The following is a 22,471-nucleotide window of genomic DNA, read 5'->3' as shown; positions in this document are numbered from 1 at the left end:
CGGATGCCCAGGCATCACTCATATGCTTGATAGTTCTAAGCTCCCATTTCAAATCACCAGTCTTTCTAGAGAGAAAATGATGTCTCCAGGTAATCTAGCATGTACTCAACAGTGTGATTTGGGCCTCTCTCACCATAAGCATTCTTCTGCTAATCTGGCCCAAGAAGTTATTTTAGTCTAATACCTTCTTTATACTGTTGGTTCTTAGAGCATATGCCAAAATATCCTTTCTCAAACCAAGCCTGTTCCATTGTGTATTAGTACAAAACATTTCGATTAATCTAATCCAGGGCTTTATTTCTCTATTTTCAAGATAGTTATCCAGGGCTATTCTGCTATTGTCTAAAATACTTTTCATTTGCCACAATGAGTACACAAACCCTCCATAAAAACCAAATTGTTAAATATTAGGAAATAGGATTGCCACTCCCTTTCTATCTGTTCTTAAACTTTTTTGTTCAGTTAAAACATTTTAAGAAATCTAAACAAACTAAAAAAGAGGAATAATGCTAGATTGAGAAAACTTGGTAGATGTATACACTGAAACTGTAGCTTCCTGTCTTCACCGTTTTAATTCCCTGCCCCCTTTTTTGTTTTTGATTCCTGGGATAGGATGTCCCTGTACAGCCTGGAATGCCCTCCCGCCTCATAGATGTGAGCTTCCATGGCCAGTTCTTTGAGCCTTCCTTCATTCTCCTGTTGAGTTGAGCATAGCACAGATTGGATTATTTTTTATTTCAGTTTAGTGATTCTTTTCTTTTACATGTAAAAATTATTATTTAACTAAATAGTTTTCTAAAAGAGTATATGTTTAATATTTTTATCTCCCAACTATGACGAGGCCCCAAAATACCTTATTTCAAGAGACTCGCCAGCCATGTTCAATTCTGTTGTTGAAAGCTTTCATTTCCCCTTTTTCCTTTAACAATATTGATTCTTTTCCTTGCAGTGGCGAGTATGTAATACCGATTGACTCATTGTATACATTCCTGTATCCAGTATCACTGATTTGAGGCTTACTCTTGCTGTGTATCCCAACCTGGCCTTCAGTGTACTTGTCTCAGCCTGCCGGATGCTAGCATTATGTGTATTTGCCACCATCCCCACCCCCAGTATCTTTTCTTTGGTCCCATACCTTTTATATCCCCATTCTCATTTGTTGCTGTTGTTCTTGATGATGGGTCATCCTTTTGTAAGTCTTTTAGGAAGAATGTAGGCTTTAAATTTATTTTGTCCTCATTTGGGATAAGTACATATTTCTAGAGTAGCATTTTTTCCCACATCCCTTATGGTATTTTTCATTGTTTGAGACATGGTCTTGCTATGCAACTCAGACTGGCCAGAGAAAGCTTTCTTCTTGTGCCTGCTGAGTGCTGGAACTCCACAGCTAGCCTTTGGTGCTAATGAGACCTCTGCTGGCAGTTTAAATGTAGTTCCTTTGCACATAATTTCTTTTATTGCCTGAGAGTATCTAACACTATCTCTTTATCATTGGTGTTCTCTAGTTTTGCTGTGCTGTATCTAGGTTTGGATTTAATTTTATTTGTCCTGTTAGGTACTTGGATCCCAGTCTGTCATCAGATCTGGAAAATGCTCAGCAGTTATCTCTTCAGATATTATGCCTACCATTATTTGCATCTTCTTCTGGACTTGCTATTGGATGCATGTTGGAACCTTTGAACCCATCCTTCATGTCTCTTCAACTGCCCTTCTTTATATATATTAATCTCTTTGTTTTTCTGTGCTGCATCCCTGGTGAATGACTCAGTATCTACCATCTATTTCCAAATTCTTTCTTTAAAATAAGCTTAAATACACAATCCATTTGCTGTTTTGCATTGTGAAGTGTTTAGGACACTGTAAGAAGTTAGGTATGGTGGCACACACCTTTAATCCTAGCACTTAGTGAGGCAAAGGCAGGCAGATCACTGTGAGTTCAAGACCAGCCTGGTCTACAAAGCAAGTCTAGGGCAGCCAAAGCTACACACACACAGAGAAATCTTTGAAAATCCAAAATAATAACAACAACAATAATAATAACAACAATAAATTAGACACCTGAAGAAAAATGAATTAGGGGTGAAGAGATGGCTTAGCAGTTAAGAGCATTTTTTTCAGAGCATCCAGTATTTCCATCACCCACATGGTAGGTCTTACCCCTTCTGTAACTCCAGTCCCAGGGAATCTGACATCTTCCTCTGGCCTCCAAGAGTACAGTAGGCAGGTCAAACACTGATACACATAAAAAATAGATCTCAAAAAATATGGTTTTAGAGAGAGAAAGAATATGATAAAATAGATTTAAATATAAAAATTGCTTTAAATAATAAAATATGAACATCGAATCAAGTATACCATATATATCTAATCAAGTAATTACAAAGAGAATATGATGTAATTAATCACTGCTCAGGTCATGTAGCAGAATACTACCAACCACCAGGAGCCCCTTTATGGTACCCATAGTCAGTTGCTTCCCTGTTCTCTGAGGTGAACAGTGTCCTAATTTTTAGCATAATCATTTCCTATTTTTATTTATAGTTCTAAGACTGTAATGGATTGTGTATTTGAGTTTATTTAAAAGTTACAGACTGTAACTTTATAGTTCTAGATCTGTACTCTTAAACACATGATGGTGATAGCTTAGATGTTAGAATAGGTGGGGAAAATAAAAGCACTTGAGCATGTGCATTTGAATCTGAGTCCTGCATTCTTTGGTCTGGCCTCTTTCACTCAGCATTATCCTTATGAAATTTACCCATATCTTTTGTGATAGCTTATTCTTTACTTTTTCTCATTGCTTCAGCATAGTATATACATTTTTATACATTGTATATGAATTGGCGTTGGTGTCTGCATATTATAAAAAGTGGAGCTATAAAATTTTTATATATGACTTCTGATACACACACATATGTATGATACACACATATACACATGTATGTTCATACTTTTTCTTTTTTCTTATAATTTATTCAGCGTCTATCCGATTGTTATCCCCTCACTTGTGTCTTCCCATTCCCCAATCTCTAGGCCATAGATTGCGTGTGTTGTCTCTGAGTACATATTGGTGACACTTTGTCACAGGAGGGTAGTGAGTTCTAGCCAACAGCAATGCAGCAGGTCACTAATGTATTCATATCTGTGTGCTCTAGACTTTATCCCTTTTATTTCATTTAATATTTTTAGTTAATTGTTGTTTGTTTTTCATATCTAGCTCATTTTGTTTCTTTTTTCCCTTGATTCATAGTTTCATGTTTGTTTGAGAAAGGGCCTCACTGTGTATTCCCAGCTGGACTCAAACTTGGCAGCTTCCCACTTAAGCCTCCTAAATCCATGGATTATAAGGTGTGACACCATATCTGGATTTGTTGTGGTGGTTGTTTCTATTGGAAGTCATGCCCTAATTTATCTCCTCAGATTTTTTAGCACTTACTTTTATGGTCTTTGTCAGACTGAAAATGAATTCTATTCCAAATGGTAAGTTTTGTGGCTGAAATTTTAACTATGGATTTCTTCATGAATTTAATATTTTTTATTACTAGTCTCTTCTTCCATTATGCCATAGCCTTACTTAGTAAGTTAACAGGTGCTTATTTTTCTACACCCCTACACAAACAGAGCTCGACCTAAACCTCTGGTTTCATGCATTGAGCCTGATTGTATTCCCTGTCTTGCACAAAGCATTTTGGATGCATTTCCTCTAGAGGAAGCAGTTTCTGGCAGCCACTCTTATGTCTTGACACAGAGAAAGAAATCAGAAGCCATCATTCCTGCAGCTGCATTCTAACTATACTGCACATTTCCAGTTTTGTCTACTTGAATGTAACTTTGGACTTAAGTCAGTGTGTATTTCCCTATTTATTTCCTCTCTTATCCTCTGTACTTAAAACAAACATTTTAAAAGTGAAGACTGACTACATTTATGTAAGCATCTTCATTGCCGAGGGAATTTTTTTTTCTTTTTCTCTCAGGCTGTGGGCAGGTGATTCTAGGCTTAATATTTTTAAATCTCCGAGTTCTCACTTCATCTTATGTGAAAAGCAGCTTGGGCACATGATCGTCATGTTATTCTGAAACTGTAGTCTCATATAAGCTATTTTAATTTGTCCTGCCAGTTCTGTTTGGAAAGTGTTTCTCCAGGATGGAAGAAACTAAAACAAAGTAGGGCAGTTATGTGGTCTGTCTTCCCTCTGTCATCAGTCAGAGGACACTAACTTCCTGAAGCCATGTTTTCCTTTTCCTTGTTCCGCTTCTTTTTCTAAGTATTGGTTCATAAAACAAACCTCCTTTTGGGGGCCTGTAATATGGTCATGAACTTGACCCAAGTTAGGGCTTGAGACTTGCACGTTCTGTATTTTCTTATTAGGACATAGGCCTTTTTAAAATGTGTGTGTGTGTAACTTTGGTGCCTCATATTTGATCATGTCCCCTGGAGGGGGAGACCTGGTGGCACTCAGAGGAAGGATATCAGGTTACCAAGAAGAGACTTGATACCCTATGAGCATGTAAAGGGGGAGGAAGTCCCCCCCTCAGGTACAGTCATAGGGGAGGGGAATAAGGGGAAAATGGGAGGGAGGGAAGAATGGGAGGGTACAAGGGATGAGATTACAATTGAGATGTAACAAGAACAAATTAATAAAAAATTTTAAAAAATACTCAACAAGAAAAAAATTTAAAAAATAATTTTGTGTGTGTGTGTGTGTGTGTGTGTGTGTGTGTGTGTGTGTGTGTGTGTGTGTGTGTTTAGAGGACAGCTTATGAGAGTACTTGCTGACCACCATCATAGGCTTTCAGAGGCCAAACTACTGTTTGTTTTGTCCACCCCTTTATCCTAAATGCGTGTTAAAAGAGTATAGACAATACTAAATCCTATGTTAAGCTGTATTTTTCTCCTTTTAAGTATAAGCATTAGAGGCTTGTCTATATTCTGCCAGTATCTTCAATTGTCCCTTGACCCACCTCTACATTGGTGTGATTTATGATTACCATGTTACTATTTTTAGAGGTTTTTTTTTTTATACTTGTGCAAGTTTAGGTGGGAGCTTCTGTAGTAGCCAGTTATTTGAAATAAAATAATATTAGCACAAGGTTGAATGACTTAAAATATTGCTCATTTGTCACCTCTCAGTGCTGGGTACTCTAGTTGGCATCTCAAAAGGCTATAGTTAGGTGTAGGCTGAGGCCATGGGCTTATCTGGCATTCCATCTGCTTTCAGCCCAATAAAAGCTTTTGGCAGAATCTAGTTCCTTCTCATACAAAGGGACTCAATTTCTTTCTAGCTGTCATCTGGAAACTACTAGATGCTTCTGGAGGCCATGTATAGCTCCTTGCTGACTATGGCTTCTCAACATGGCCCTCAGTATCCTCAAAGAATAAAGGAGAAAGGGAGTGCCCAGCAGACAAGAGCATTGGTCTGCTGTCACATACTCACAATCTTTGCATAACGCTGCCACCTTTGATTAGAAGCAAGTCATTGGTTCTATTGTAGCAAGGAATCATAAAATAGTATGAACATTAGGAATTATGAAAGCTATGTCAATAAGACTGAATATATGCCACAAATAAACCTTTTATGGACTTTTGTAATGTACATTTTGTGGGGAGAAGGGTATCAGTCTTAAAGGTGCTTTCTGTATAAGCATGAGGACCTGAGTTTGATCCTTAGAACCCACGTGAAAAACAATTGAGCATTGTGATTTATACTTGGCAGAGAAAAGTGGAGTTGTAGGGCTCACTGGCCAGCAAACCCAGCCTGGTGTAACTGGTGAGTCCCACACCTCGGCAAGAGTCTTTACACACACACACACACACACACACACACACACACACACACACACACACACACACACACAAATAAAAAATAAAAAAATTGAGGATACACCCCAATCACAGAGAGAGACAAAGACAGAAAGACAGAAATAGATACACAGAGTGGGCACACGGTTAGTTTTTAAATAATACATGCACCAGGTTCTATAATCATTTGACTTTTAAGATACCCTCTCATTTTCTACTGATGCTTTCTTAAGTGCACCTGTTGATGTTTAGATGCTTATATGTACCTTTACCAATGAATGAACCTTTGCATTTAGGATGCAATATGTGCTAATTTGATGAGTAGACAATTTTGGTTTCTTCTGTGTTCTTTTCCTGTCCAGCTTCAGAGCGTTATACTGTATTTTGTTTACTGCTTCTGAACTCACATGTCTTTTTAAAATTCACGTTAAGGAATGTATTTACTTTTATTTATGTCTGTGTGAGTGGCTGGACGTGCTCAAAGAGGCCAGAATAGGGGTTAGATCACTTGGAACTGGAATTACAGGTAGTTGTGAGCCACCTGATGTGGGTGCTGGAAACTGAACATGGGTCCTGGAAGAGCAGCACATGCTCTTAACCCACCAACCACGGCTCCAATCCCTACATGCTTTTTCTTTTCTATTAGGAGGATTATCACATTTTTACTAAATTCTTTAAAGTCTAAATCATACTTTATATTCTATCCATATACCAAACTTCTATCCTTGTTTCACATACCCATTTTAGCTACTTTTCATTGTTGTTTATTCACTGTGTTTCTTCAATTAGAAGAAAACAGTCCATATCTCCTGAAAACCAAGTCTTTATTTATTGAGTGGCTCTAAGCATACATGCCACAGTATAGGTATGGAAGTCAGAGGACAGACTTGAGGAGTCAGTCTTCTTCAGTCTCTGGATTCTGGGGGCTGGCTCAGGCAGGCTTGGTGGCCAATCACTGCCTTTACATACTGAGTCATCTCATGGGCCCTGTGACTTTGTAATCTTTAAAGCATTTTGCTTGAATTGAAATAATGCTCTGTAGTTGTCACCTTGTAGCCAAAACTTTGGTTTTCCTTCTGCTAAAACCATGTTACCCTTTCACTTTAATTGCTTTTTTGCTGTTCGTTGTTGCTATTGTTTGTTTTTCAACAAAATCTCATGTACTCCAAGTTAGCTTCAAACTCACGATGGAGCTGAGAGGGGATGATTGTATAGCTTTCACCCTCCCGAGTACTGGGATCAGAAGCTTGTGCCACCACACACAGCTGCTTCCTTTTATATTTTAATACATTTGTTTATTTATTATTTAGGAGATTTATGGCATTACATGTAGAGATCAGAGGAGAGCTGTTTCCCCCCTTGGCTTTTTGAAACAGGGTTGTTCTGTGTAGCCCTGGTTGTCCTGGGCTATAAGCCAGGATGGACTTCAACTCAGAGATTTGCCCACTCTTGTCTCCTGAGTGCTGGGATTAAAGGTGTGTGCCGCCACTCCCTAGCAGAGTAGGGATTTGAAGAGTCAATTCCCTCCTCCTGCCATGTGCTTATCAGGCTCGCTGGCAAGCTCCTTTACCTGCTGAGCCATCTCATAACTCCGGAAAGTGGTCCTCTGAATCCACACTCACACTGTAGCATGGCTGTATGAATACATAATAACAACAACAATAATAATAATAATAATAATAATAATAATAATAATGTAACAACAATAATTTGAAGTATATTTTAAATATATATTTTAAGCTCATACTATAAAAGTAATTTAGTGATTTTAATATTTATTACATATTTATAATTACATTAATGTATTATATTAAATATACTTTAAATTTACCTATTTTATTTTATTTTTATTTATTCCACTACTGAATAATTCTGCATATAAAATTACTGTGTAAGGAAAAGCAGTATTTTTCCCCTTCCTTTATTATTTATTTATTTATTTATTTGGTTTTTCAAGACAGGGTTTCTGTATGTAGCCTTGGCTGTCCTGGACTCACTCACTCTGTGGACCAAGCTGGCCTTGAATTCACAGAGATCCACCTGCCTCTGCCTCCCAAGTCCTGAGATCAAAGGCGTGCACCACCACTGCCCAGCCAACAGTGACTTCTTATAGAAACTGGTAGAATATATCAGTATATTCTCAGATTCACTTGCATTTTGGCAAATGACAGCAAAATGGTATAATGTGTATGGTTGATTTGTTTTACTTTTTTAAACTTTATTTTTATTTTATGGCTATGATTATTCTGCCTGCATACCTGTCTGCAGTGCCCAAGGAGGTCAGAAGAGGGTGCTGGGTCACTTGGGACTAGCGTTCAGATGGTTGCAAGCTGCCATCTGGTTCCTGGGTCTTCGACCTGGGTGCTCTGGCATAACAGCCGGTACCCAATTTCTGAGCTATATCTCCAGCCCTTATTTGTTGTTATTTTGTTTTTAAATTTAAGGAAGGATCTCATGTAGCTCAAACTGGCCTCTAACTCACTACATGGCCCAGGATGACCTTGAACTCCTGATCCTTCTCCCCCCCATCTCTAAAATGCTAGAATTATAGATGTGCAACATGATTACCCATAAGGCAATTTGAAATTCATTCAATTCAACAAGTTTCTACACTTAATATCATCTGTTATTTGGTGTAGAATGACTCAATAGAAGTAATTTTATTAATGAAATTTCAGAGCAATAAACTAGAATTCTTAATTATTGTTTTTGATACATTTTGTGCCTTTAGGATCTGTTTGGTTGTTTATATTTTTATAGGATTTGGAATTGAACCCAGGACCTTAAACATGCCAGATAAACCCTTGGTCGTGTGTGTGTGTGTGTGTGTGTGTGTGTGTGTGTGTGTGTGTGTTATTTTGAGACAGGGTTTCTCTGTGTAACTCCCCTGGCTATCCGAGACTCACTTTGTAAACCAGGCTGGCCTTGGCCTCACAGAGATCTACCTGCCTCTGCCTCCAAAGTGCTGGGATTACAGGCATGCGCCACTGCACCTGGCAGCCTAGTATATTTTTATAATTGCCTTGTTGAACAATTATAGTTCAGTTTATAGTTCATACACCAAAACTTCTTTTTAATTTTTTTTTGCATTTTTTCTTTTTTTGTGGTGCTGGGAATAGGAACTAGGGCTTTGTATGTGCTAGGAAAATACTCTACCAAGTACGATTCTAGCCCCAAATTTACCTTTGTCATGTCTACAAATCTGTGGTTTCTAGTATAGTCATAGATTTTTGCAAACAACAGCACAACTTCAGAATGTTTCATAACCCTAAAGAAAAACCCCACTTACATGGCATAGCTCTACCCTATGCCATCTCTCCCTGACCCATTCAGACCTAAGTAGCCATTAATCTATTTCCTCTCTTTATGGATTTACTGATCTCAGACATTCCATATACATGTAATCATAGTATATGCTACTGCCATTAAAGATTAATGAAGCTAGTGGTTATTGTGTTTAGTAAGAACCTTGACATGTGGTCTCATAATAAGAGGGTAGTTTGTTTAGATAAGTATTGTAATAGTACCTATCATTCTGTAGGTTAAAATTGGAGCTCAGAAAGCATATATAATTTATCTGAGGTCATATAGCAATTAAGTAATAAAGCATGGACTCAAATATGGCTAAAATTTTGTGTTTTCACCCGTCTTTCTCTCTTCTAAATCACCTGGAGACTGGCTGGGTGTGGGGAAATACTCAAATCTAATCCAGTCCCTAATCCTGTGACACATGATTGACTTCAAAGAATAATCACTTGTGTCTTTGCTAGATTTTTGTTTGATGTTTTCTATAAAATATACTTAAATTTTAGTGTGGCTCATTGCAGTGGCTTTGTGGATGGTGTAAGATTTTTTTCAATAGGTGACACTATGCCTAAGAAGCTCACCAAATTATACAAAGTTCAAACTGCTCAAGAGATGGAATGGTCATCTATTGGGATAGGTTCAAGGGTGTGCTGCGCCTCACTTCTTTCCCTATCCTATGGTCTAGGTAAAATTGTTTGTATTACAAGTCATAGTTTTTCATATTTTTAGGGATCCCCAAATTGAATTGTTCGAATGATTTCTACTTCAAAGTATCATCCATAGAGAATACCCTCTAGTGGCAACATATATTCTATCTTTGATTCCTTTCCTCCCCATAGGGTTCTGTAGCTATAGCTGGTGCTGTAATCCGCTGGCTAAGAGACAACCTTGGAATTATTAAGTCCTCAGAGGAAATTGGTAAGTGTGTCTTAGTAAAGAGGTAAAATGTCTAAAGAAAGCCAGGCATTATGGTGTGTGCCTTTAATTCCAATACTCAGAAAGCAGAGGTAGAGTCTATGTGAATTCCAGGCCAGCCTAGTCTACATAGCAAGTTCCAGACTAGCCACAGTTACATAGTGAGGCTCAGTTTCAAAAGAAAAAACCTCTAAAGAATAAAAAGTTAATATTTTGTCCCTGCAATCTGTCAGTATTTACTTGTTACTAACTTGCTCTATGAATTATGCGCACCCTTTCTGTAAATTTGATTTGTCCAGAAAAGACTGTTTCATGAAGATTCATTACATAATAAATGGACATAATTTGTGGTAGTTATTAATAAACTTGTAAGAGAGGGCATAAAAATTACCCATGTGTAAAACTGAACACCAGTGAGTGCCTGAGTCTGCAGGTAAAGCAGCGTAGTTAACAATTTATCTGATGAAAAAGAGCTTTAATTTCTCGATTAGAGTGAGCATTAAAACTCTGGTACCTATAAATTAAGTATTAATATGGCTATATCCAGTCTATGGGTAATTAGTTTGAATTCAGATATTTACTTGTTTAACTTTGCCTGAAGGTAAGCCTTTGAGAAATGCATTTCTGGTTAGGCACAGAGGAGAAGCCACCTTATCTTCTAGTCAAGAAACTTAAAAATCATGGAAATAGTGCTGGGAAGATCATTCGGTGGCTGTATGCAGTGCAAGTACAAAGATCTGAGTTTGGCCCCCAGAATCTACATAAAAATTGGATTAGGTGTGGCTTCCACATCTAATCCCAGGCTAGGAAGTCACAGACAAGTGGATCCTTGGGGCTGGACAGCACATTGGTCTAGCCCTTATGGGCCACTGAGAGACATTGTCTTAATGAACAAGACGGGGATGTCCAGAGAAACACCCCTCCCAAGGTTAACCTCTGGCCTTTACATGCATGCACACTCTCACAATATATACATATACTGCAAACATTGATATGCAAATGAACCAAGATCCCTAAAGGAAATGAATCCAGGTCCGCTGTTTGGTCAGCTAAGGTTAGTGTGTGGGGGCATTCGATGTAGGGGAAATTTTCTTGTTACCATTAGCCTTCTACTGTAATTAGTAATACTTTGCTACTAATGAACCACAAATCAAAACTGCTGATCTAAATTTGAAAGTATATATGTTTATTTAACAAAGTAAGATCTTGGTTTGATTTTTTTTTTTTTTTTTTTTTTTTTTTTTTTTTTGCCTTTCTTTCTCCTTTTCATTACTAGAAAAACTTGCTAAAGAAGTAGGTACTTCTTATGGCTGCTACTTTGTTCCAGCATTTTCAGGGTTATATGCCCCTTATTGGGAGCCCAGTGCAAGAGGGTAAGTATATTCTATAGTTACAAGTAATTTACTACGTGTTTTAAAACAGCTAGAAATGAGGACATGGAATGTTCCTATTTCAAATATATCTTATCAAAATGAATGAGGTGACAGACCTGCCTCATGACACATTATATACATATTTCCAAACATCACACAGCACTTTGTTAATATATATATATGAATAGTATGTATTAATTGAAAAGTAAATGATGATAGAAGACATTAACGTAGAAGAGAGGCTACGTAGGAAGAGAAAGGGATTATTGGGAGTAAAAGAGTAATGGGTTGAATATGCTCAAAAGCATTATATAGATGTATGAAATGCCACAATGAATCTCATTAGGTTAACTAATATGCTAATAAAAATTAAGAACAGTAATGAAAGATGAATAGCATTGACAATATTGTGTATGTTGGGGGGGGGGTCTTGGTTATTTAATAAATTAGTTAAGAACTAATTAATCATTTTCTGTCTGTTTTTATCTGCACATTGTAGATCAAAGTACTATCATCTAAATGAATGTGATTTGATTCTGTTAGATCACAAGTACTTCCACCCATGGATATAGGGATAAAGACTATAAGGACATTCTGAACTACTCAATGAATATATCCTGTTTTCTTTTCCTGCCTACATTGAATTTACTCTTTTTTTTTTTTGGGCTGGTTGGTTGATTGGCTTTCCAGATAGGGTTTCTCTGTGTAGCCTTGGCTTTCCTGGACTCCATTGTAGATCAGGCTGGCCTCTAACTCACAGAGGTCTGCCTGCCTCTGCCTCCCTAAGTACTGGGATCAAGGCATATGCCACCATGCCCAGCTTTGAATTCACTATATCTTTGGGACATAAGATCAATGGCTTAGTGCCAGGGGTGGGATGTGGCTCAGTGACAGGGCACTCATTTACATAGGCTCTCTATAGCCATAGATTAGTGCAGCTCTCAGTCTTCATCAGAGAAGAGGTAGTTAATATAACAGAGGCTCACAATTAGCCAAAGTATAGAAAATAAATGTCAGTTAAGTGCTCAGTTTTAAATGGGCTATTTACATCCCCTCTTCAAAGGGTGAGGGACCATCACAAGAGAGAGGACAAAAAGACTGTAAGAGTCAAAGGTTGGGGAGGCAAAAAAAAAAAAAAAAAAAAAATCAGTGGTCTGTACCATTCTAGTCTGAAAATCTCTGTGTGTATTTTTAGGATCATCTGTGGACTCACTCAGTTCACCAATAAATGTCATATCGCTTTTGCTGCATTAGAAGCCGTTTGTTTCCAAACCCGAGAGGTAATGCATATAGGCCAATTTTTCTTGTGCTTGATCCATTTTTGTCACTCTTAAATTAAATATTAAGTATATGTTTATGCCTGCAAGTTATCAAAAACCTAAAGTGTTCCCAACTGAAAAATGTAGCTGGCATAAACACTACTCTAAATTCAAGTGTGCCCTCTCTCCGCAGCCAACTATCATTTTATAAGCACCTTTATCACCAACCACTGGAGGTTTTATTTTATATTGGAGAGAAGACTGGTTAGTGCAGTAATACACATTGGGCAGAGGAAAGAGCACAAATGTAGGCATCAAGACACGAAATAAAAATGCAAAATAGACTTTCTTAGCTTGCTGACTAGCAGGGTGAGTACAGAAGTATGAATCCAGAAAAAGTTGATTGCAAGCAAATGAAGGAGGGCTTCGAAGAGCAGAGTAAGATGTCTCGACAGCATTCTTCAGGCTTTGAGAAATACATCCAGCATTGCATATGAAGGGTTGTTATTTTGAGACATGTTACTGTGACGTAGTTTGATGATGCTAATTGCATTGATTTATTTAAGATTTTGGATGCCATGAACCGCGACTGTGGAATTCCACTCAGTCATTTGCAGGTAGATGGAGGAATGACCAGCAATAAAATTCTTATGCAGCTACAAGCAGACATTCTATATATTCCAGTAGGTTAGTGACCCTTCACTCCCTTTAAACCCAGAAGTAATAATGTTGGCTTGGGGAGAACTGATCCTTCAGGCATATATAACTACAAACTTGTTGACATAGTTCTCTCCTCTCAGTGAAACCCTCCATGCCTGAAACAACTGCCCTAGGAGCTGCCATGGCAGCGGGGGCAGCAGAGGGGGTTGGTGTTTGGAGTCTCGAACCTGAGGATTTGTCAGCTGTCACAATGGAGCGGTTTGAACCTCAGATCAATGCTGAAGGTATAGTTAAAGAATAAAACTTTTAATGGAATACAGTGAAAATGGCCCCCACGTGAGGAAATTTTTACCCTTTGATTTGTTTATAAGTTATAGAGCAAAATAATTTGGCTGCTAAGTATATTGGGGTTTTGCTAAGCAAGAATGAATGAGGGAAATGGGTCTCATTTATAATGTTTTGAAGAATAACATTCCCACTTTCTCAACTATAGCTTGTCAGCCTAAAGTGTTTGTTTGTTTGTAAAAGTAACTTATTTGCCTGATGCAGTTGTCATCTTGGAGGTTTACTACCTCTGTCTGCTAACCTAGACCTAGTCCTGGAAGCTTCTAGCCTCTGTACAATCTAATCTAGGCCTAGAATGTTTTCAGCCTCTGAGACTTACTGCTGAACAAGCTCACCCTTTTTAGCTCTTTCTGAACTCTGGCTGGTTGTTTCAACTCAGCTATTCTGGCTCAAACCCCTCTCCAAACTGACTGATTCAACCTGGCTTCTCTCAGTTTCTCACTGAATAGCTCTGCTTGGCCTCAAATTAACTCTACTAATCTGTTCTAATCTTCGAGCTCCTTCTCATTCTCTGGTTCATTCTGTCTTCACCTGTGTCTAGCTGGTTCTCTCTTCACCCTCTCTGTAAAACTCTCCCAGTTAAAACTGCCTCTGAATTCCACGAACTGAAGCACCATGAACTCCACTGCCTCTCAACTCACTGACTCAACCAAACTGCCTGAAGAGAACTGACTAGAACTCAGAAATCTGTATGCCTTTGTCTCCTGAGTGCTGGGATTAAAAGCGTGTACCACCATGCCTGGACCTAAGCTTTTCTTTACCTGTAATTTGTTCTATACCAGCCTGTCCTTGAATTTGGAGATCGGCTTGCCTCTGTCTCCTGGGATTAAAGGTGTATTTGTATTCCAGCTAGATCACACAGACCTAGAAGGTCTTTAGATGTGGTCTCCTGCCAGAGCAGCCATGTTCCAAATTAAAGTTCCTCTGCATTTGTTTGTCTTAAGTGAGAAGGAAAAGTCAGACAAGGTGTCCACTCACCTTTAATCCTAGTACTCGGGAAACAGGCAGACAGATTTCTTGTGAGTTGGAGGCCAGCCCTATCTACATAGCAAGTTCTAGGCCAACCAGAGCTACACAGTGAAACACTGTCTCAGCATTAAAAAAAAAAAAAAAAGCAAGTAGTCCTATGCAGGATTCTGCATCTATAATGGGGCAGCATCATTGTTCATTTTTGTGTATTTTTAAATTATAGATTTTGACCATAAAAATCCCTCCTGTAAGATGTTGGTGATGAGGCAGTTAAGATTTGAATCTTGTGAGCAATCAGTATTTGCTATTACCTTCAACTGGACCAAAATTATTTCTGGTTTTTCCTTCACCTCTCCCCATGCCACCGCCACCGCCCAAAAAGAAGAGAAAACGAATCAAATAGGATTTTCCTCCACCATTTCTTGTGAATAGGCCTGCCTTCATAGCAGAGAGCCTGTCTCCCAGTCTCCCCTAGCCTTTATAAAACTTTCCTCCAGGTTCTATGGATCTCCTCCCCTCACTGCCAGTCCCTACCAGCTGTGTACTCTGCACTCTGCACCTGGGGTCAGGGTGTGCAATGATTTGTTAGGAATGCCAAGTTGTCAGTCACAAGTGTACTTTGACCACCTCAGCAAACTTCATCTCATACAGGGTTTTTTCCTCATTTTAATTCTAGAAAGTGAAATCCGTTACTCCACATGGAAGAAAGCTGTGATGAAGTCAATTGGCTGGGTTACAACCCAGTCTCCAGAAAGTGGTAAATTGCTTTTATTAGCCATTATTGAAACTTTTTATTTTATAATGGACATTTTTTCTTAGTGTGTTAGTTTATTTAAGTGTATGGCTGCTTTAAAGAAAAGGATTACTCTATATCTAAAGTTTTGCATGTTTTGAAAACACTTCTAAAACACAAAATGGAAATTGTAGGCTAATAAGTGTCCCTTCACTCTAGCCTGCCATATCATTCCTTGTTGATTTATTTCTGGCATGTCAATGAATAACTGAATTTTCCAAAAGTAAAAATTATTATTTCTGGTTCCTTTCTTAATGAAAAAAAATCAACTAGGCTCATTTTCCCTCTCCCTGATCATTTCTACCTTTTTGGGAGGCTTTCTTTATCACTAGAAGCAACTGAGAGGGATATTAACTTCCAAATCTGGTTTCAGACACTAACAAAAAGCATTCAGGCGAAGTAAGCCATGATGCAATGTAAATGAAACCAGACAGGAGGAAGTAAACTATATATAGTAAGTTGGAAGTTTTATAATTGAGAAATGCTGTTAGCAGAAAATAAAGAGCAATTTTAGTCTTCAAATCATTTAGGCAGGAAAGTATTCAGCTTTAGTAATTTAGATATCTGTAGACTGCATTTGATGACACAGTATTATAGCCCTTACAGAAACTCAAGATATGACATAGAATGATGGCACACTTTATTAGGGAAAAGTTTATAAATGATTATATGACTTCCAAGCCTACAGTGAGTATAGAGCCACTGTTAATTCTTGTGGCTTTTACAAGACATTTCTACTTCACTGTGATCGTGTTTTTAGTCCTGGATGTTCCTAATTAAAATTGTCCCTTTTTTCTCCTCAGTAAACTTAATATGTTTTGGGGGTTGAGACTGATCTTATTTTTTTCTTTCCTTTTCAAAATATCTGTTTGTTAAGTCTCATGGATATCCTAGGCACCATCTTTTTCTGAAATGGTGGATTAAATTATTTTTGCAATGACTGCAACCTTAAGACCCTTGACAATTACTTTCTCAGTCACAAATACTACTCTTCTCGCACACTGTGTGCGCTATAACAAATGTGGACTCTGATTTCTTTGCTTATTCCCCTATATAATTGCAATGTGAAATTGGGTATATGATCTCTTGGACTAGCTGATTTTTTTGTTAATGATACAACCATCCTGGCGTCCTTTGTCCTCCACCACACTTTATATCTCCATACACATTTCTCTTTACTATCTCTTAAAGATATAATGTTACCTTCGATTTTTCATAAAAGCAGTAGATTATTTTCCATTTATGTTCCTTATTGTCAATGAATTTGTAATACTTGAAGAAATGGTAAAAGAAAACAAACAATTGAATTTCTTTTGTTGTTGTTTTTCCTCTCCTTGTTTTATGTGGTCATAAACTTATTGTGTAGAAGCTTGAGCTTCTGATCTCATTGCCTCCACTTCTAGAATTACAGATATATGTCACTATGCCCAACCTTAAATGTTTACATCTCTTTATTTTCATTCATTGAGAATTTCAATTTTTTTCAATCCTAAAGATTAAACCTAGGGTCACACATATTAGGCAAGTGCCATATCCCAGATCTTCCTTTCATGTTTCTAAATAGTTTTTCATTTTTTTTTAAATTAGCTCACAGAGTAATGGGTTTCATTATGTCTAGCCATCCTTTTACTTTTTATCTTGAGGTAGGGCTTCATTCCATTGCTCAGGATGCCCCTGAACTTCTCTGTAGTCCAGCCAGTTCTTGAGCTCAGTGATTGCTGAGCCACACTCCCACGTACCAGTATTAAGGTCTGCACTGCCAGATCCATCTCTTAATTTTATTCTTTTTAAAGTTATACTAGTGATTAAAAGTATTTTAATAGTTATATGAAAATACGGAGGTGTGTAGGGTCTAGGGGATCGCTAAGCTGTCCAATTAATTCAGAATAACATTTAAGGTTTTGCTAAATGTCTTCCTTTAAACAATATAAACTATATAATGGCAATTTATATTCTGTGTAAGTATATGGATAATAGCAATACCGATAGAACCTTAACCTAAGAAAACCAGAAAGACCTCAGAATTAGTGCCTTGAAACTTATTCTCTTTATCTTACCATAATTTAAGGAAAAGATAATATATCTTTCTAAAGGAGTGTGGCAGTGTTAAAGCAAACATATTATTTTGTTTATAAAAGTTTTTAGTACACTATAAACATTTTAAAATATATTAAATATGAACTATAATTATATAGTTAATATGAATTATATAATCACATATGTTAATATTCTAATGTTGTAGATGACCTTATGAGATAATGCTTTTATTTTTATATTTTAAATAATAATAATAATAATTATATATAGACCAGGCTGGCCTTAAACTCACAGAGATTTGCCTCCCTCTGTCTACAAGTGCTAAATGGGATTAAAGGTGTGCATCACCACACCCAGAAATTATTTTTAATCCTTGAGAAAGTACCTTACTATGTAGCCCAACGTGGCCTTAGAATCATAATCCTCCTGCCTCAGCTTCCAGATTCTGGGATTATAGGTGTGAGCCACCATGTCCATCTCAGGAGTTTGGTGGTTTTTAGAGCAAGCCAATTATAATGACTTGGCTTTTGATTTACAACACACCAAACACTTTGAAAATAGCTCAGATTATTTTAAATATATTATGCCACTACATTATTATCATGAATAAAATTTAAATTTCTTATATATGTGTGTGTGTATGTATATTAATACCTATGCAACATACACATGTGACCATCTCACTAAAAAGGAAATAGTTACATCAAACAGGTACCACCACAATTGATAGGTGCTCCACAGATATTTTTGTTATTTTTTTCTTTTGTTCTGCCTTTTGAAACAGGGTCTCTTATAGTTCAGATTAGCCTCAAATTCACTTTATAGTAAAGGGATGACCATGAACTTCTAGAAAATCTGCCTGCCGTTTCTCTGTTGTTAGAGGATTGAACATTCAAGCTTTGTGCATTCTACACCCCTAGCCACAATCCTTAGATCTTTTCACACTAGAACTCACTGTAAAGACATCAGAAAATTTAATTATTCTAAGTTACAACCAATGGCTTTCTTTAAGAGAACCAGACATTTTCCTTCCTAAAATCAAACTAAAATATGGTCACTACAAATATGGAAATAAAAATAATTTGTTCTGTACTTTAAAGAGTAACAAAGAGTGACAGAATAGGGAAACTAGTATATTAGACTCTTTATTGAAAATCCAATTTCTAAGGGAGAAAGAAATACATGGTGAGAGGAAGAAAATCCTCTTCCAAAATAGAAAAAACCCTATTTTCAGACTTCATAGCATGAAATATACCCAGAATAATCTTTATCTGGCATATTTGAACGATGCCCTGTATAATGGCTGTATTTTCATAATGCTTGGGCATTACCTTATATTCTAGGGTCTGGAAGTATAGCTAGAAAGCTCCCAGTTCAATATTTAACAACTCAAAATGTGCTAAATAGTTTAGATACATTGTGTATAGAGGAGTGTGTCTGCTCAGGCACATATATGTGTATACGTCAAGGACAACTATTTTTTTCTCTCCTTCCACCTTTACATGACTTTTGGAAATCCAACTCTGCTTGCCAGATTTGCACAGAAAGCACTTCAACCTACTGAGCCATTTTTTCCAGCCTATGGGTACATAAATTTAAGGGAAGGATATGTGTAGATTTAAAAAGAAAGGACCCCAAGAGGACTTGGGTCACAAAAATAATCATCTTTTCCAGTAATTAATAAAATTTAGTTTTGTTATATCTTTTAGTTTCAGCAGTACTCAAGATTTATTTCATTGTACACCAAAGTTTATTTTGAAACAGAAGACCAAATTAGTGTTTAAAACAAAACAGACCTGAAATTGGAAAAGGGAAATCAGACAGGTTATAGAGATTTTTAGATTATTAGAGGTTACAATGATCAAAATGCACTTTATACATGTATGGACTTGTCAAAGAACAAATTCAGTAAAAATTATATATAAAAAGAGTAGATTAATAAAACCTTTCTAATATACTCTTGGGTGAATGACATTGCTCATTTAACTATCATTGGGAGAAGAATCTAGAAAGCCTAAACCAGTAGCCTCCCAAAAAGCTCTCCATAAGCTCTCTTTGGCTCTGCCAGTGGAAAGCTGATGTTGGGCTATGTGTGTTATGTTCTTGGCTACTTATGGCATGCTATCTGTATTGTTTATTAACTTTCATTAGCCTTGATATTGATTATATTTTTGATTTGAAGTCATAACTCTGCTAGCTTTTATGAATATGCTATTTTTATTACTTGTTTTGCTATCATGTGATTCTTAACATAAATATTGTAATTATGTGTCTCTCTTTTGGTTTGCTTGACTGGAATTCCCTTCTACTTGGATGGCCACAGGTGACCCTAGTATCTTCTGTAGTCTGCCTTTGGGCTTTTTTATAGTGAGTAGCATGGTAATGTTAATCGGAGCAAGGTACATCTCAGGTTAGTTACTCTTTAAATTAGACCACTTGTAGTCTAATTAGACCACTTGTAGCTTGAATGTATGTATTTATACCTCAGCAGAAAGCTTTTAGTGTTTTTCATTCTTCCTATGTTTAAAAACCCAGAGTATCAATCGAAGGCCTCATTAGTTGTATCGATTCATCTCTGGAGACAGAATTAAGGACTATGTTATCAGATGATTCTTTGAAGGACTACATGCTGTTATCAGCTGCAGCAATAAGCAAAAGCAAAAAGTGCAAATGCTAATTTTTAACTGAAAGGAATTTCAGAATGACTGATGAAAGTTACTGTAATTTGGACATTAACCATCTTAGCTTTAAATATGTATACTTTTATGAGCCTTCTGAAAATGTCCTTGGTCTGTCTTCTGTATCCACCCTTGCATGAATTTTGGCTAGAGCTTGTTAGCTGACTTTCTGAAAAACTCTCAGACTGGGAAGGATACTCAGTTACTTTATTTTTAGTGAAAAGACAACATTTTATGAAGTCTTTTAAATTATCGTTTAAATAAATTCAGGTTGAAATAAAATGGAAATATTCTCTGCACATTAGTTTCTGCTGAATATTCATATAAACATAATGGCTTCACATGTTATGAAATGCATAGCACCAGCAGCACTAATTAAACATAATTGCCATTTTGGAAGCGATTTCTATTTCTGACGATTCTTCAATTTTTCTTCAGAATTTTACATCAAAGTTTAAAAAATACTTAAATACTTGTTCCTGCCATACTTTTCACGAAAGTGAAACAGCTTTTGTTTTTCAAGCTTTATATTTAGAGAAAAAGCTATATTAATTCTTGTGCTTAATATGGCGATGTCCAACCTCAGTTTAAGATATAAAATTTGAACTTAATTCATGTTGAGGGAACATCTGTTTACAGAAAGCTGACATGCATTTCTTTAAATTGGCATCATCAACTTAATGCCATATCTAATATAAAATAACTTTTTAAATGACTAGAACATTAGATTATATTTTAAGTAACAAGAAACAGCTATTTGCATAAGAATTTAAACTTAGATTGTATTGCCTTTTCCTGTATTCTTCATATTCAAGCATACTCAGGATAAAATTTTTAATCACTTTGGTACTAACAATACCTTATTTCGGTATTGATACTAATATACTAAAGGCTCTCTCTCTGTGAAAACATAACAGAATTAGCAAATATTTGTTCTCTTTCTATATCTGATAACTGTTTGCCTGAAAACTCTGAACATTGCCATGATAACTTAATTTAACTTTACAAAGATACTGTTTTAGAAAATGTTCCATCACATTTTCATTATCCTGAGTATTTTTGCTATATGATGATGACCTAGAAAAGATAAGGAAAAAAAAGAGCTGAAAACCTTCATTTATTTTGTTGGTATTTTGTTTCTCTTTTGATACTATACTAGCTTGAAAAGTTCCAACTCTATAGAAAGTGAGACATCTAATGTGTCTCTAAGCTAAATGATATATTAAGTATCAAAAGTAGTAGGTTTCAGGCCGCCATCTTTAGGCTCTCTTTTTGGTGACCTCTGCTGAGATTCAATTTTAGTAGCTATTGTTTGCCTTAGCAAACAGTTATCATAGTGCTAATATTTGCTTATCTTGGAGTTGGCTCAGTTACATTTGTTGCTCCTTAACTATGATGTACTATATAGAAATAATGGATTTTGTTATATAGAAAGTATGGAGTTTGTAGCTTAAATATTTGAATAGTCTTTATTGTTCTAACCCCTGAAATGCATATATGCCTTATTGACTTTTATGGTTTTTGTCTCCCTTTAGGTATCCCATAAATAATATCACCTCATGGATTCCCAGGATGCAAGCTTTTTATGTAATAAGGAAATCTGACAATTCTGTGTTATAATTTTTTCATAAGCCACTTGCTGCATGATCCTCCAAGTAGACCTATGGCTTGAAATAGAGAAAATGCAGCAGAAAGAATGTTCCAGAAACATTTAGTGTAGTTGTTTAACATTGACAGTTAAGGTAGGGCCAGTTACCTTTGGAGCTGCCCCCTCCACTTTCATGATATCTTATGCTATTCTGTCTAAGGTCTAGGGTGAATTCGTATCCTGACGATTGAAATCTGCCACCAGTATATTCATATACTATTGGATCTGGATTTGATCCTCTTCTCTACACGTGTCTGAGGAAGAAGTTGTTACCATCTTCTTCAAAATGAGTGGCCTTGTGCTTGTTTGCTTTTAACAGATCAGATGTCTTATTTTCTACATATTAGAAGACAACAACATCACTGAATATTTCAATGGAAATATCCAGGGAGTTATTAGATAGTGATTTGCTGTTCTCATAGCTTGGACATTTTTTGAACAGCATTTGCCAAAATTGAAAATTTTCAGGTGTTTTACACCATCACACTAATTATCATGACTTTCTGTCTGTATCTTACAGGATAGAACACTTTTTTTTCTGCTTATTTTCATTTCTCCTGTTTATATTTTTTATTCTGTATGTATAGCATATGTGCTTATATATTTTATATACTGAGAGAGTAGCCCATTTATAAATTAAGAGCACATTATATTCAGTAAGTTATAAGAGGGCTGGTCTTAACTGGAC

The 22,471-nt window shown here is 36.5% G+C and overlaps 1 protein-coding gene across 5 annotated transcripts in view; it reads left to right on the top strand.

The window, feature by feature from the left end:
• Positions 1 to 21,876, top strand: part of Gk (glycerol kinase) — a 72,057-nt gene extending 50,181 nt beyond the window's left edge. For 4 of the 5 annotated variants that reach the window (XM_051142177.1, XM_051142178.1, XM_051142179.1 and 1 more), the window contains 8 exons: positions 9,946 to 10,024; positions 11,298 to 11,394; positions 12,590 to 12,674; positions 13,220 to 13,340; positions 13,454 to 13,597; positions 15,304 to 15,384; positions 19,781 to 19,867; positions 21,671 to 21,876. In XM_051142177.1, coding sequence (XP_050998134.1) covers positions 9,946 to 10,024; positions 11,298 to 11,394; positions 12,590 to 12,674; positions 13,220 to 13,340; positions 13,454 to 13,597; positions 15,304 to 15,384; positions 19,781 to 19,867; positions 21,671 to 21,681 — 705 coding nt within the window. In that variant the 3' untranslated portion in view covers positions 21,682 to 21,876. The remainder of the gene's footprint in view (positions 1 to 9,945; positions 10,025 to 11,297; positions 11,395 to 12,589; positions 12,675 to 13,219; positions 13,341 to 13,453; positions 13,598 to 15,303; positions 15,385 to 19,780; positions 19,868 to 21,670) is intronic. The other variant, XM_051142180.1, reaches the window with a different exon arrangement.
• Positions 21,877 to 22,471: the final 595 nt, after the last annotated feature.

This window comes from Acomys russatus, chromosome X (assembly GCF_903995435.1).
Source record: "Acomys russatus chromosome X, mAcoRus1.1, whole genome shotgun sequence".
In the NCBI taxonomy this organism is placed as follows: domain Eukaryota; kingdom Metazoa; phylum Chordata; class Mammalia; order Rodentia; family Muridae; genus Acomys; species Acomys russatus.
The sequence above is the reverse complement of the archived record's forward strand: the minus strand, read 5'-3'. Positions and strand labels throughout refer to the sequence as shown.